General features: G+C 36.6%; 2 protein-coding genes and 1 non-coding gene across 4 annotated transcripts in view; 1 reads left to right on the forward strand and 2 right to left on the reverse strand.

Annotated features, from left to right (window-relative positions):
• Positions 1-484: 484 nt before the first annotated feature.
• On the reverse strand, positions 485-1,867 carry LOC123708959 (Krueppel-like factor 10). The gene is made up of 2 exons (XM_045660000.1): positions 1,672-1,867; positions 485-1,490 (listed from the first exon to the last, which is right to left on the reverse strand). The coding sequence occupies exons 1-2, from the start codon at positions 1,738-1,740 to the stop codon at positions 597-599; spliced, it is 963 nt and encodes a 320-aa protein (XP_045515956.1). The 5' UTR covers positions 1,741-1,867; the 3' UTR covers positions 485-596.
• Positions 1,868-6,078: 4,211 nt separating this feature from the next.
• LOC123709150 lies at positions 6,079-6,195 on the reverse strand. The gene has a single exon (XR_006753694.1). It is a non-coding gene; the product is annotated as a U5 spliceosomal RNA (small nuclear RNA).
• Positions 6,196-12,269: 6,074 nt separating this feature from the next.
• LOC123708487 (zinc finger protein ush) overlaps positions 12,270-15,849 on the forward strand; it is a 139,261-nt gene continuing 135,681 nt past the window's right edge. For both annotated transcript variants that reach the window (XM_045659220.1, XM_045659218.1), the window contains exon 1: positions 12,270-12,407. Coding sequence is in view for 1 of the 2 variants with exons in the window: in XM_045659218.1 (XP_045515174.1) it covers positions 12,368-12,407 (40 nt within the window). In the remaining variant the exon portion in view is untranslated. The remainder of the gene's footprint in view (positions 12,408-15,849) is intronic.

Below are 15,849 nucleotides of genomic sequence, written 5' to 3' on the forward strand. Positions count from 1 at the left end.
TGCAATTGAATCCGATATTTTTTTAGTATCAAGAAAATATTCAATGACCGCTGAGAGAAGCGATGTTTGCGCTTCCAATTGAAAATAACTTTAATACGAGATATTTTATTATAATGTGTAAGTAATGCTAAAATATTATGCAATATTCAGAACTTGTTTTAAGCCCATAATGACTTGACTTTATCCACTTGGTAATTGTTACTTTGTTCAGATGATATTTAAAATTATATAATTGATAATTCTATTTGCGTTTTAGAAAATTGGCGATGTACAATGTTAAAGCAAATATTAAAATTTAATTAAATCTCATATCACGCGTCTCTTACTAGATAACGCTGTTAGGTTTTTTTCTTATCAGAAGTCGGGTGAGCCGGGCGCGAGTCGACAGTCGGCCGTCTCACCCCAGAGGGTGTAAGTTGAGGTGTTTTTCTCATTCCAAGTGTAGTGTTATTACGTGTGCGTGTAGTGAAATCAAACCACAGTGTAAATCAAATCTTTATATTTTATCTTACAAGGTAACCTTAAGTGCTAGCTAAGTAGTAGATAGGACAGTCTTAAAGAGTACTAAGCTAACGATCATGAGATCTAAATCACAGTCAGTTTATTGCGGTGGGCTGGATGGCCAGCGGCGGAGAAGGAAGGAGCCTCAGCACTGGTTGTGGCGTCCTTTCTTTGGCGTGCCGTTTTACGTGCTTTGCGAGGTGGTCGGATCGCATGAAGCGACGGTTGCAGACGCGGCATCCGAATTTCTTTTCACCCGTGTGTGTCCTCTTGTGGCGGGACAACTCGTCAGATCGGGAGAAACGTCGCTCGCATCCAGGCCACGCACAGCGGAATGGCCGCTCTCCCGTGTGGGTTCGGGCGTGAGCTTTCAAATGTGAAGACTTAAAGTAATTTTTTCCACAACCAGGATGTGAACACTCGTAGAGCCTGCGTCGGGCGGCTGGGGCGGGAGTCACGAGCCATAGGGCAGTTGTGGGAATTAGGTTGCCCGGAACGATGACTGCTGGCGTGGGGCGGGGCGCTAATGGCACCCAGCCGGGTGTGGCCGCCGGAACCCGCTCTTCCTGTTTAGTGGGCAATTCTGGGTGCGGCGACGGCACTCGCGGCTCTTCAACTTTCGCCGGCGTCTCAACAAGGGCGGGAGGGCTTTGTGTCTGAGTCGCAATATATTTCACTTGCGAATAACTGTGGCCACGGTTCATTTTAAATTTAAGAGTTTTAAGAATGTTCATTGATTCTGGCGGCGGTGGCGGCAGCAGCGGTTCTGGGCTGCAGGTTCCATCCTTGTGAGCCCGCATAATGACCGATGGCCGCGGGCACACTTGCGGCTCTGGAGGAGGTGTGGTGAGGAGCAGGCGGGCCAACTCGCACCGAGAGCGCTTGCTGCATTCATCTTCACCCTCAGAGTCAGATGGCTGGGGTGTCACGAACCCCACAGGGGGCGACTCTCTAGGCCTTTTTACAGCTGCGTTCTTCAATACTTCCACCTGTAGACAAAGAAACATTCTGCCGTAAGTAAACGTTCGGTGAGTCAGAGCACGCGTACGATGCGTGTTCGCGCTGTGCGCTACATACTTTCAATTGCCCAAGGTAAAGATTGTTATTTAAATATAATCTAAAAAAATTTTTTATTTAATTAAATAAATAAAAAAGTTCACCGAAACTTACTTTGTCTTCCATCAACGGCGGCGTTGACGGCGGGGAAAGAGGACCGCAAACATCGAGTAGAGTAGACATTCTGATTGTTCATTCAAAGGTGAGAAACTTTCTTTTTAATACAGTAAACTTGCTTTGGCGCGTCGCGGTTCTACTAACGGCGCGTTAGTATTCGTCGGCAATCGGCAGACGAATAAACCGCTTCGCGGTGTTTCACGGCATGAAGCACGAGCGGGTGCGGGGCGCGGGCGGAGGGCGGCCAATGGGAGCGGACGGCGCGGCCAGGGCAGCCAATGGCGGTGCAGTGATCACGCAGCTAAAGCGTGCCGGCGCGTGTTATTCACGTGCACAGCGAGTGACGATCGCCGAGGTCGCTGCGTGACGTCATCGGCGCGCCCCCGCATGACGTCGCGAGGGGCGCGGGCGAGCAAGGTCACAGCGCCCTGCGGCTGCAGCGACATGCGCGTCGGCACCACCGGACGGGTTTGTTTTGCTGCATTTTGGCAGGTGTCAACGACCGCGCAAGAAATTCGTTAAACCAAACAAATACGCAACACAATAACAACGCGTATGCACACGGCAGCTTGGTACTCGAATTAGGAAGTACACACTTCTAATACGGATTTGTTAGTTTTGGTTTACGTTCCTGTTTACAATTATTAGATATTTTAATTCGTAATTATTCTTTAGTTACCTGAACGCTCACAAAGTAGTGTAACATAAAGCATATTGAAAATTATATGATAAATTATATGACTTCAAAATACATAGTTGTATGAAAATTTTAAATTTTCCAAATCTATTCTAAACATAGACTATTGAACTAGTTAACTTGTTTATCATACATACCGGTTCAAACTTTATAGCTCATTGAAAAATTCTCGTTAATAAAATAATGATGTTCAATAGTCATGAACAAAATCGTGACTAAACTAAACTGCGCCGAAAACCTATGTATTTGTATACCTACCTATAGGTTACTTGTTGGTATTTAAATTATATGAAATACAGTTTTTTAATTATGGTATTTAGAGCCTACAAAACGTTGGGTAATTCGTTTCATTTGATTTTAACAATAAATATTCTTGTATACATTTTTTATCGCATCTAATGTATATTGATTAATTGAATTAAATTTTGAAAATCCATCTTCCATCTTGCCCCAGTCATGGGGCAGACATATTATATGTCATTTTGTATCACTTTTCTTTTTTTTTAATTTAACAATTAATAGAGAAACGTTATTCAAATGTCAGTGCAATCTGTCCAAACTATTTTTATAGGTCAATGTTTTGTTGATATTTCCTCATCGGTGACCGGCGAATATTCGTCGATGACGAAAGAGTTGTTGAGAAAAATGTACGCGAATGACGGCAGTGTTACGTGAAAGTAGCACGCGTTGGACGCGTGATCGAGGGCCAAGTAACAGATGGAAGCGGGAAAGTCAGCGGGAGCGGTATATTTTAAATAAAATGTCTCTGTACAATGACATCATTTAACATAACGTTATTCTAATAAGTAAATTAAAATTAATTTACTAAAAAGGATAAGTAACATAATCCATACTTACAGTCTATTATGCGTTCAAGTATTGCGTCACGCAATTTTTGGAGATTCTTGCCCCCCCCCCCCCCCTATGAAACGCGCCGTAACGTTTCTGTTTCCAATAGTAAAACGTTTCGTGACCAACTCCAGTGACTCTTTAAACCTAAAACTTACCGTTATGTGGTGTAAAGTACTGGAAAGTAGAAAATAATATTAACAATAACGCGTAATTCAATCCCCGCCGAGCATCGTAACGTTTTACAAAAGGACCCCCCCTTCCCAAAATGCGATACGTAATACTTGAACGCTCCCTAATGGGAAGATCCTCTGTTCTTGTGTTCTATTTTTCCACTTACCACTGGTTGGCACTTAAGCATAACGTGCACTCAGACTAATTATAATTCGAATACTTTTATCCTTATTAAGGTTCTCATTAGGTCGTGTCAAGAAAATTGAAGCGGGAGCAAAATCACATGCTAAATAAAGACAATCATTACTTTTACTACATATTGAAGACGCAGAACATTTATACAATGTTATAAACAGTTTTTACCAAGGGATTTTAATCTAGGCAATGATATGGTGTTTAGGCAAAGACATTTCCAAACCTCCAAGATTCCAAATATTATTTGTTTATGTGAAGGACCATTCATTATTTTTCGTAAACGAGTTAGGCGACTCCATCGTAATAACGTAAATTATATAGCGTTTTATTAATCTTAATTTATTTTGAAACACAATTCTCATAGGTTTTTAAATATGCATACAGTAGTTCTCGTAGCTACCGCATACATTTTACAGCCATCTTTATCTAGTTCGTGACCGCCGCACAAACAATCGCGCAGAGTGTACCTTGCACTATACGTCCCGTTTGATTGTGTGTGTGTTTCGTTGCCTGGGTGTGTGAAACAAAGCCGGATTATACTGTGACGTGTCGATGAATACTGAGTCATTGGTCTGACCTAACTGTGGCTAATTATAGCTGAGCATAATTCTTGAACAGGTTATGTCTTGACGCTCGATTCAATAGCACTCTTTAATCATGGATTGCCTGGAAGAGCGAAGCCCGTTACGCTCAGCCTAGATAAAGAAATTTTATATGTATTGTGTTTAAGTTAAGTAAAGTAAATGTTTTTTGCATATTATTTAAGAAATCTCGTTTAACTGTACATTGAGAACTCGTCGTAAAGTAAAGTGAGTTCAACATGCTATTCATAAAATATTACAAGTTTTTTGAAGTCGGTTAAGAACAGAATGGAGCAGTGATAGCCTAGAGTGGGACCTTCATCCTTAAGGTTGTAGCTTCAATCCCGGGCTGTGCATAATAGCCTTTATTTCTATGTGCGCATTTTAGAATCGCTCGAACGGTGAAGGAAAACATCTTGAGGGAACCTTAGACCCAAAAAAATTGACGGCGTGTGTCATACACAGGAGGCTGATCACCTACTTCCATATTAATTTGACAAATGATCATGAAACAGATTCAGAAATCTGAGGCCCAGACCTAAAAAGCGCCACTGATGTATTTTTTTTAAGAACAGAATGTATTAACTATGTATGCATGTAGGTTGAGGTAAGGGTTAAACCTTTTCGAACCGCAGATTGTTAAACACATTGCAGAATAAACATACCATAGATTATCAAAATACTCATACACAAAAGAATAAAAACTCTGAGTAACTTCTGTAGCAGTGGTTTTATGGTACATCATTTTGGAGGTCGTAGCTTCGATCCTCAGCTTTGCACCAATGGACTTTCTATGTGCCCATTTAACTCACTCGTATGGTGAAGAGCATTGCGAGGGAACCGGTATAACTTCCTAACTAGTCGACCCAATAAGTAGATGGCGCGTGTCATACACCTAGGAGTAATCTTGCCTGTTAGAGAAAACAAATGATCATGAAACACATACACAGAAGCCCAGAACTAAGAAGCGCTACTATTTGGTATCTCCTTAAGTTTATAGAACGGTCTTCATGCCTTAACAATTTCATTCAAGCAAAAATAATGTCTTTATTTGAAACAATTATCGATAAAGATAATTATATCGTTTTCTCATTACATAGTGATTTTTTTTTAAAGATTGAGGATTATAAATATTGGGTTCCGAGTGACCTCACAGGTTAGGAGACAATGTTGCCATTAATATTCACTCAATCGTTAAGTTTAATGACCTTAGAAATCTTAACTATTCATGTGTGAAAATATGTACTGGTTACACTAGCGTTAGTGTTCAAAACCAAAGTGAAATGTTTAATACGTTTCTATTAATAAATTATTAGTCTTTAGTAATGTTAGGTTTTGATTTGTTTAATATTTCATGTTTCACACCCTTGCACATCACAATTTTATAGTTAAGTATATACATGTGTTATAAAGTGTATATAAATAAATGAAATAGAAGTAGGTAGGTAAAATAGTTACATAATAAATTTTATATGTTTTGAATGAACTAAAAACGGTCGTATAAGATCACGAAGGGTGACATGGATGTAAAATCTATCTGCAGTCGAATGTTGGCTGACGGTTCTTCGAGTCTATCTGGAAGAGAAATACACTTGACTAAAGAACGATAATTTGTTTTTCTCAAATGCAAAATGCATGTACATTATAAACCAATAATTTTAAACATCATAGAAAAATGTAAATGGAAAATTAAAGATCGATTATCAAATGACTTCTGCAAATCTGCAGTATTGACTATTGCATTGCCATTTGGCTGTAAATTGATAATTCTGAGTACTGAAGAATTGAAGTATCAAATATCAATTAGCAAGTATGAATGAATATAAAAAAATTATGTTATCTTTACAGTTAACACTTAATGTAGTAGTAATCTAAACTGGAAAGGCAATTTAGAAATAGTAAGTTATTATACCTCACGGAGTGAGGCATTCAAAAATTGAGTAAGACTCATTTGAGTGTTCCCCTCCACGGAAATCTTTAGTAAAAGGCGAAAGATTTATACGTTTTGAAGGGAAACCAGAGTAAAGAAATAACTAAAACGAAACATGTTATACTGTATCAGAATAGATACGATACCGCGTTTCTATTTTCATTCGCAATGTAGCAGCGACATCTATAAATATTTAAAGTGTTCGACAGAATTTACTAATTCGTAGTCTTATATTTTAAACTAATAACTTTTAAATACAATATGATTTTGAAATGAAACATAAGATATATTTAGTTTGGTACACTTAAAATATAATATTATAAGAATACAATTGCCATCTAGTAAATAAATGTAAAACTATTTTATACTTAATTTTCCTATTTCTTTAGGTAATAATGTAAAAACTGTAAAAACGCCATCTAGTGTAAGAGTATTAAAACGCTCAGTAAATAACAGCTTAATCAGCAAACCAGTATCATCGCAGTATTATCCTACAAAGATAGATGTCACTTTGCGCTCAAAAAGAATTGAATTATTTAATACAATGGTAACTTTTGTAGAAATTCTGTTGTTTGATTTTTACTTGTCCCTAATTAAGCGACCACCGACTACTATTCTAGTACACTATTTACTTTTTATCTCTTCAATTTCACTTTCCGTCTATAAATGCAGAAAAAATATTAGAACATGCTAGATAAGCTTGAGACGGTTATTTTGATTTTATATAGTGAGGTATATGTCTATGTATATATTTAAAACGTTTCAAGCGGTGATATATGAGTATTTTATATTTTGTCTTTATTTGATATTCCAAATTTCTGTCTACGATCATTAAAATATTTTATAAATTGCCATCAATATAATAAATTCTCTTTACTTTGATGGGTTATAATTATTTATATGTGTGTATGTAATAATGTACCTTTGTTACTTACGCATTGATAGTAGATATTTATTTTCACACATATAAGATTCACACATATATTATAAACATTATATAAGATTCCAATATGGGATAGAAAAAATGTTTTTGACTGTAACTTTAAAAACTTCTACAACCTCTTTATGACTGGGCGTCAGATATCTGTTACATTTGTTACGTGCTCATTTGTCAATCTAATAGGTAAGTATGTGATCTGCCTCTATGGATCTAATGCTGGTTTCTTTACGATGTTTTCTTTCATCGTAGGAGCGAGTGTTAATTTAGCAAATAGACAGAAAGTCCATTTGGAAAGATGAATTTCATGCAAAAGATGATTGAACGGATGCACCGTTCAATCATCTTTTGCTCATCTTCGTAGGACGAACCTACGACCTCAGGAATGAGTGTCGCAGGCTGTAGCCACTGCACTCCATTAATTATTATCATAATCATCGTCGTTGGTGCGGTAAAACGGTGTTACAGGAATGAAAATGAATTCGGATGAATATATATTTTATATCAACTTTAATGTTGGGCGTTTGACATAATAAAGTGGCCAAACTCTCTCCTGCTGTTTTACGATATTCAATTTTCAAAAAAAATATTTAAGGACGAATGCTTACATTTAAGCTTTTAAATGTATATGAACATACCTTACTCACTCACATGCACCCACACATACACTCAAAAAAAATGTAATCAAATAATATATATTTTTATGGAAAGTTGTTATGGAAGAGCCTGAAATAGGTATTTTTTTACTTAAAACGGAATTGTTCTCAAATGAATAAACCCTTTTTTATTCTTAAAACAACTGTTTAATTTTGAGACATGATTTTAAATAGGATTTACTGAAACATTTCTTGCTTAGTTATGTATTATGACCATTTTAAGCTTTGTAATACAAAGCTTAAAATGGTCATTTAAGGACAGAATAACCCACATACATACCTATTCGTAGTTATCGTCTTTCCTTGTTCACACCAAGCGTTAGTACCTTGGTCGGAGTACCTATATTGGTTCCTTAAAAGAATGGAGCGCGCAAAAAGTATTCTTAAAAATCCGACAAAGCACTTGAATGTGATGGTCCATGTCATGTAAATGAGTGGTATCACGATATATTATTTATAACCTTTTAGGTGTGAGCCGAAGATTGATGTATATGCGTGATTGCTTTTTCTAATATATAAATTTCATGAGACGAGCGGGCCGGATGGTAAGCTGATGATGATGTGATTGGTGCTGCACTATTTGTGCAGCACCAATTGTGCTGCACAAATAGTGCTCCTGACATGGCTCCGGTCCAAACGCGCGTTTTCCGGTACCTTCACTCCCTCAACACTGTTCCGAAGTGTTTTAAGACCGTTTTGATACATCCGACCCCTAAAAAAGGCGATCGCTCTGATCCGTCCAACTATAACTTGCCCAATAGCTATAACCTACTTGTTCTCGAAACTAATGGAATCCATTATTAAAGGCTTGAGGTATCTAGCGGGCCATAAGCTGATTAGCGATTATTAGTACGGATTTCGTCATGGTCGTTCGGCAGGTGACTATACCTTACACATAGATGGGCAGAGGCAATTGAGTCCAAGGGGGAGGTGCTAGCGGTCAGTTTGGATCGATAGCGAAAGCCTTCGATCGGGTGTGATACAGAGCATTGCTCTCGAAGCTTCCAGCCTACGGGCTTCCCGAAAATTATGCAACTGGATCTCCATCTTTCTGGCCAATCGGAAGATCAAGGTCGTCATCGACAGACCATGTTCCGACCTTAAACCCGAGAACGTTGGGGTCCCACAAGGCTGTGTTCTAACCCCGACCCTGTTTCTTCTGCATATTAATAATATGTTGCAACTTAGCAACATTCATTACTATGCGGATGACAGCACTGGGGATAGAAGATACTCTTTACACTGGCCGGGCAGGTATTTCTCGGGTAGCTGTCAATGAGTACCGGAACAAACTTGTGTTTGAAGTCGAAACTCTACTACGTGGAGAGTCGGACTGGGGTAGACCCTTGTCCAATTTAACCCCAAGAAGACATAAGTTTGCGCGTTTTCCGCGAACACGCTTTGTCGCTACTCCTCTTTTCGAAGACACTCTTCTTAAAGCTACATCCAGCACCGGAACACTTGGGTTTGACATATCGAACGACGTTTAGTTTTGCGGTAATTTGGAGGGGAAGGCTAAATTAGCCTCCATAGCCTTGGTGTGCTCAGGACAGGCGAGACGGTACTTCACTCCGGGCCACCGCTTGCAACTCTATGAAGCGCGAATTCGGCTCCACATGGAATACTGTGTACCACTTATTCCAGTGGTACCAGCTGTACCAGCTGCTTCCACTTGACCGTATTCCAGAAAGAGCAGTTTGAATCGTCGATAACCAATCCCTCTCCGAGCGGCTTGAGCCTTTGGCGTTTGGCGTTGCGTAGAGATGTGGGGTCACTCTGCATCTTCAACCGCATTTACCATGGAGAGTGTTCAGAGGAGTTGTCCGGATTAATACTTGTAGTTGAGTTTCATCATCGGACGTCGAGGCAGAATATAAAACTCCACCCGTATCACCTCGAGGTCCGCCGTTCCACTACACGTTTTTCGAGGCAATTTTTACCGCGCACCACCGCTATGTGAAACCAGCTGCCCACTGAAGTATTTCCGAACTAAGTCGACTTAGGGTTCTTCAAGGAAAAAGCCGTCTGGCATTGAGAGTATCCATGGGCAGCGGTATCAGGTGGGTAGGCCTCCTGCCCGTTTGCCTCCGTTTGGTAGTATTAAAAAAAATATCTTAAATCATTATATAAATATTATTAATGTTTTTTTATTTTTTTAAAATAAACCTGATGATACCTCTTTCTATAATATTATCACATTATTTATATGAGTTTAGATGTCAAGTGATTTTCTGGTCTGCGAGTGACTGACAAATCAAATATCATAAATACCAAGTATTGTATTTGTGATATTTGATATTACTTATAAATAAAAAAATTTAATGTCTTTTGAGACTTACATTTAATGTTAAATCTTTGACGTAGAATAGATGAGAAGCTGTTAAGAAACACTCCGCCACTGCTGTTAATTGCCATCGAATCTTTTTATATAAATCAATGAAAAATACATAATTAGATAAAAAACTTTTTACCTTTGCAAGTAGCGGACATAGCTAAATATGAGCACGCACTTTCATTCCAAAGTTATTCTAACACACTAAACTGATACACTGTTATTTTGAAACACTGAACTAAAACACTGTAATTCTAATGCACTTAAAACACTAAACTAAAACACTGTAATTTTAGCGCACTAAATACTAAATTAAGGTGACTACATATGATAATTATACTTTTTACTTCAAGTGTGAGATTCACAGACGAGTCTCACATAGGTAAGTCAAAAACAAAACAACGGTTATGTACGGGAGGGACTTAGCGTTTAGTCTCGTTTCGGGCCTTAATTGACTTTGATACTACGATTAGAGTCAATTAAATGATGTCATTTTAAAGCCATCTTTTGCCGCGAAGTTTGTCGTTTTTCACTGAACTGGAATTTTTTCCTTTTAGATTTAGCTATATGTTTGAAAAAAAAAATCATTTATATCCGCTAAAGAGGTTTTATTTAGATATGTAGTGTTCTGCTTTTGCACTCAAGTGAAACACGAAGGTACCTTGTTGTATGTTTCCACAAAAATGTCTTAAATTTAAAAAATAATAAAATGATTTTTAAATTAAACTTTCAGTTTTTAGGGGATGCCCGTTTCTTTTATACTGAATAATGGAGCTAACACCTATATTTTAATTTTACTTATTAATTTATAATAAACAAAATTCTTTCTGAGAACTACATGTTCTTTACTTGACATTTTTATAAACATATTATATCACTTGTAGTAAAAAATATTTCGCATCATAGTCTGTGATCAATTGATAATTTTTCACGTCCCATTGATAATCCGCCTCTTCACATGACACATTTGTAGTACTCCCCAAGGACAAAATATCTGCATTTCTAGCACATTTAAATTCAATACACAACAACATTAAATTTACTGTTGAACAAGAGAACAACAACTGTCACAACTGCTTTCTGTCGGTCAATGTTTGTTCCAGAGAGCCCAACCTCTTTGTGATGCTGCCCACCTCGAGGAAGAACTACAGCATGTAAAACAGGTGCTACACCGAAACAAACTGCGCATCCCCCGGCTGCATCACAGAAACAAAAACAAGACACAAACAGTTCCCCGCCAGCCAGCCTACCTGCCATGTAAAGGGAGTTATAGATAGAATTAGCTGGATCCTAAATCGAGCTTCTATTAATATAATTTTCAAGCCGCACAAGAAGATTCAGCAATTCCTAAGGCCAATCAAAAGTAACACCCCGTTGCAAGATGCAGGTATATACAAACTGGATTGCGAATGTGGCCTGTCTTACAATAGGGCAAACTAAACGCAATATGGACATATATATACAGCAGACTCAAAGAACACATTGCGGACATAAGACATAGACGACACACAAAATTAGCAGTCTGTGAACACACACTAGATAGGCCTAATCACTACATACGCTTTGACCAACCGAAAGTACTTGCGAAAGAAAAAAGATTCTTCCCAAGATTGGTACGCGAAGCCATTGAAATAAAAAAGAGAGAGAAGACGGACTAGAATTATCAAACACCTGGGATTCAATAATATCCAAATTAAAAACCGCAAGATAAACAATCCGCGAATATAGAGAACACAGTGAGTCATTTCTGCAAAAACCCGTCATCTTTTTGTCGATACCAACTCCGGGGAAATAAATACAGATAACACAACTTTCTCTACAGCTGTGATACTTTGGACATTCAACACCTTTCGTCTTCAGTCACCGTGACCACGCACGCTGTAAAGCACGCGAAACGTCGGAAAAATTTAAATGTAAAATAATTAGTTTATAATAATACAAATAGCTTTAATCCGGTTAAAAAATTGTTTTCTTTCAAAATACGTGTTACCCTTAATTTTCACCCTTCACATACTTTATATGCCAAAATATCGTTTGCGATGTGAGCTGAAGCTGTGAATTTTATATCACCTAGTACTATTAGTAGTTGCTTTCATTGCATCTGTCAAATAGGTTAAAAATTATATTTTGAAAGACATTTATATTTTCAAAAGGTCCGCGGAGATGGGCGGAGCCAATTCAAGCCGTTGCCTTCCTCGATTTGGCGCCGACCAAACTACGCCTCTAGTGCGCGTTGGTCCGTCGTGTTGTATCGACGTGTGTTAAGCGCTTTTAAGTTGTTCGTAATATCGTGGTAAATAGTGTTGTGTGACATGGTGGTGCCCATAGGAACATGCTAGGTCATGTCTCGAAGGAAACAGAGCAACCCTAAGCCGTTGAAACGTATGTATTTACATTTTTAAACTATTTATTTAATATAGTAATTTTTTTAGTTAAAATTATATACCAATTTGAAGTCAAAATCCATATCTTGAATAATATTTAAAAATTGCCTTCCCAACATTTTTCTACAATATAATGGTAAGTTTAAAAAATAATAAATGTATTCCAAAGTTAAACATAGTAGTCGTGGTTTAATTATATGGTAACCTCTTACAAATAATCAGAAAGTTTTTGTCCAAACACCGCATACTAAATGATTATACGAGTACATGTTAGTTATGTTAATTTACGTCAATATGATACGACATAAAATTAAATTATGTATCGTAAATAAATTCAATTTAAATATAGACTATATGTCGCTGAACAAGACAGCTGAAGCACTCGAACTAATAAATTTACGTTTTTATCCGTAAATATTTTACATTATACTTTAAAACAATATTATTGTCTGTTAACTTTTAAGACAAATAGCCGATCTTTGAATGTTAATATTTTTACTTACGCATTTGTTGCGGGAAATCCCATACAAATACGTTTGACTACCCAACAAATAAATATTACCTAGAATTAAGGATAATTAATTCAAGTTTACCTCTTACGTGGCTAGGACATTGAACTTCTTAATTTTCCTAATTATGATTCAACGTTTGTATAAAAGACATTAACGATACGCTAAAGGTACATCTAACTGCGGTCGTGTGTTCGAACCTTGGTTATTAGACATATCAGATACAAAAGTCTGACCCTGCCTAAAAACATTAACTGCGATGTGGCTACTAAAATGTTGTGTCATCAAATTACGTAATAATTTTAATATAATAACAGTAAATTAATATTATGACTCAAGAAAATACAATGACTATGGTTCCCAGCTAGAGTAGTACGGTATTTTCCTTCAATTTCCTTCTTTCTATGAAGTTTATTAGTATTAGTGTTTATTTATACGAAATTAATTATAATTTATTGGTCAAATCAAACTTAAATTGGGTTTAGATAAGAGATGGCGCTACTTTACTATTACTTATTAGTAAAGACTTTGGAGATTAATATTTCCGTGTAATATATTTTGACTTTTTAAAGGTTAATTAACTTAATATCTTAAACAAAGACATAGCATTAATAGACAGATATATACGATTTATCCTTGATCTTGTTCGATTGTAACAGTCTAAAGCTGAAATAAACAAATAATATGAATATAAACTAAGGCAATGTTGAAGTTTATTAGTAATCATAATAATTAAATATACAGTATTTTCTTAATTTAACGCTGACAACATTAAAGGTACATAGCCATTGTCAAAGTTAGTTATAAATTTTAGCCTAAGTAATCTGACTTACAAAGTCTATTCCTATTTAGGTCCCACAACGTCGTAGACCTAATTGGAATACAATTATTTTTTATTTGCTATTTCAAAGTGCGTTCTCCGTTCAGGTCGACAAACTTTAAATCATGTATATTGTTTATTTATGAAATTGTGATAAACATTATTATATATTATAACACTGGAAACATTGAACGATAGATTACTATAAGATCCTTCACACTAAAGAAAAAATAAGACTATGATGGGCTGAAAAGATCTTAGGTTAACATGGAAAAAAATTATGATGGAATTTTATTATTAAATATCTCTCGACACAACCATTATAGCGTTCATAAAAATTTTCGGTACAATTTTTATAGTTCGATTTGCTTTAGTCTCTAAATTGGTTTCAGTTTCGGCGATTACTTCTTCATCAGCGCTAAATTTCATGTTATAACATATGGATGGTGTCTAACAGTAGACGTGTAATCGCATTAAATACTCTGATTGCTAATAAATGCTTAATAAAGACTGTTTATATTAGTCTCTAAATTATTTCAGCAGCTATTTATCAGCTGAAGATATTTACGACTTAGGGTCCTTTATGAAAAGAGAGTACCACTTATTAAAAGGCCGGCAACGCATTGAGTGTGTACATGTGTATTATTTAACTTAAGATAAGATGAGACACATGTTCGCAAAAATCTAAGTTATTTTTTCAAAAAAAGCTTGGCCTAAGTTGAATTGAGGAATGATTCGCGTAGCTAAATTCTGCATGAACATTAAACATTCTCTAAAGCATTTTCTGCTCGTTCAAAGAACAACGAAAGAAGCAAAAAAATCTTTGCGAGTATCGTTTTTCGATTCGATAAAGCCTATTTTAATATTTTTTTAAAATAGATTAAAAAGTCTGGGTCCTTAAACACTATTCGTGTTAGATCTCATCTCATTTGTAAGAGCCGATAAGGTGGTGTAATTGGCTTTACAGATTGTCCAACATTCGATAGCCGCGAGTGGCACTCAGAGATAACGCGACATGATTCTCGACACTCGACTATTCAGTTACTGACTCATCAGTCGTCTCGATTTATTATCAAGTACTATTTTGTATGGGTGAGGATTTGCTTAAATATTCATATAGATATGTTAGTTAGTTATGATGAAAGTTATTTTTTTTAGTAATTGATATCAATAAAACCGTTGACATTTAAAAATACTTTTAGCTATTTGATTATTAGTACTAAAATTAATATGAAATGATTGTTTTTGTGTTTTTCATATATTTATGTAAATTTACATAAAATATATATAACATATTTAATCTATAGTATAATATTATTTGTCTCAATTTATAAATGCGATAAATTGTTAATCAAGAAAAAATGAAAATTGAAATGAGATCGGAAATTAAAATGAGTGTGCTTTAATTGGAATTTTATCACTTACGTAAATGTTGACAGGTGCGTCAATACACATCACATACAATCATTGAATAACTAGCACCAAAGCTTTCACATAAAACTGTAATTACCTTTTGCTTAAGAATATGTGCATTACGGAAGAATATTTCTTTTATTAGTCGTAGAAGGCGAGTGTTTATCTAGGCTAATGCTAGGTTTCATCATGGGACATCAAGGCAGAATACGCAATACTACTCATATTACCTCAACATCCATCGTTCCACAAGTGAGCGTTTTTAAGCCACTTGCCGCGCACTACCTCTATGTGGAACCAGCTGCCCAATGAAGTACTCCCGAACCAAGTCGACTTAGGGTCCTTGATGCGTATCATTTCATTAACGGCTGGAAATTAATTCGCGAGCCCTATACCAATGTGTACATTGGCGGTGGGTAACACTTAACATCAGATGAGCACCCTGCCCGCTTGCTATATAAAAATTATAATAAAGTCCCAATCGGCCTGACAGATACACCATTGAAAACATGGTAACCAACTTTTTACCGAACGAATCTGTATCGCAAATGAGATAAACAATTCTTGACACGCGTACGATTGTGAGCAAACACTCGGTGCATCGGCGGCATCAAAGGACATTGTGGCTCATGCCTGCGCAGAGACAGCCTTGCCATTGTCAACGACAACCATCCATACAACCGTGGATTACATTTGTT

Source organism: Pieris brassicae, chromosome 4 (genome assembly GCF_905147105.1).
Source record: "Pieris brassicae chromosome 4, ilPieBrab1.1, whole genome shotgun sequence".
Taxonomy (NCBI): Eukaryota; Metazoa; Arthropoda; class Insecta; order Lepidoptera; family Pieridae; genus Pieris; species Pieris brassicae.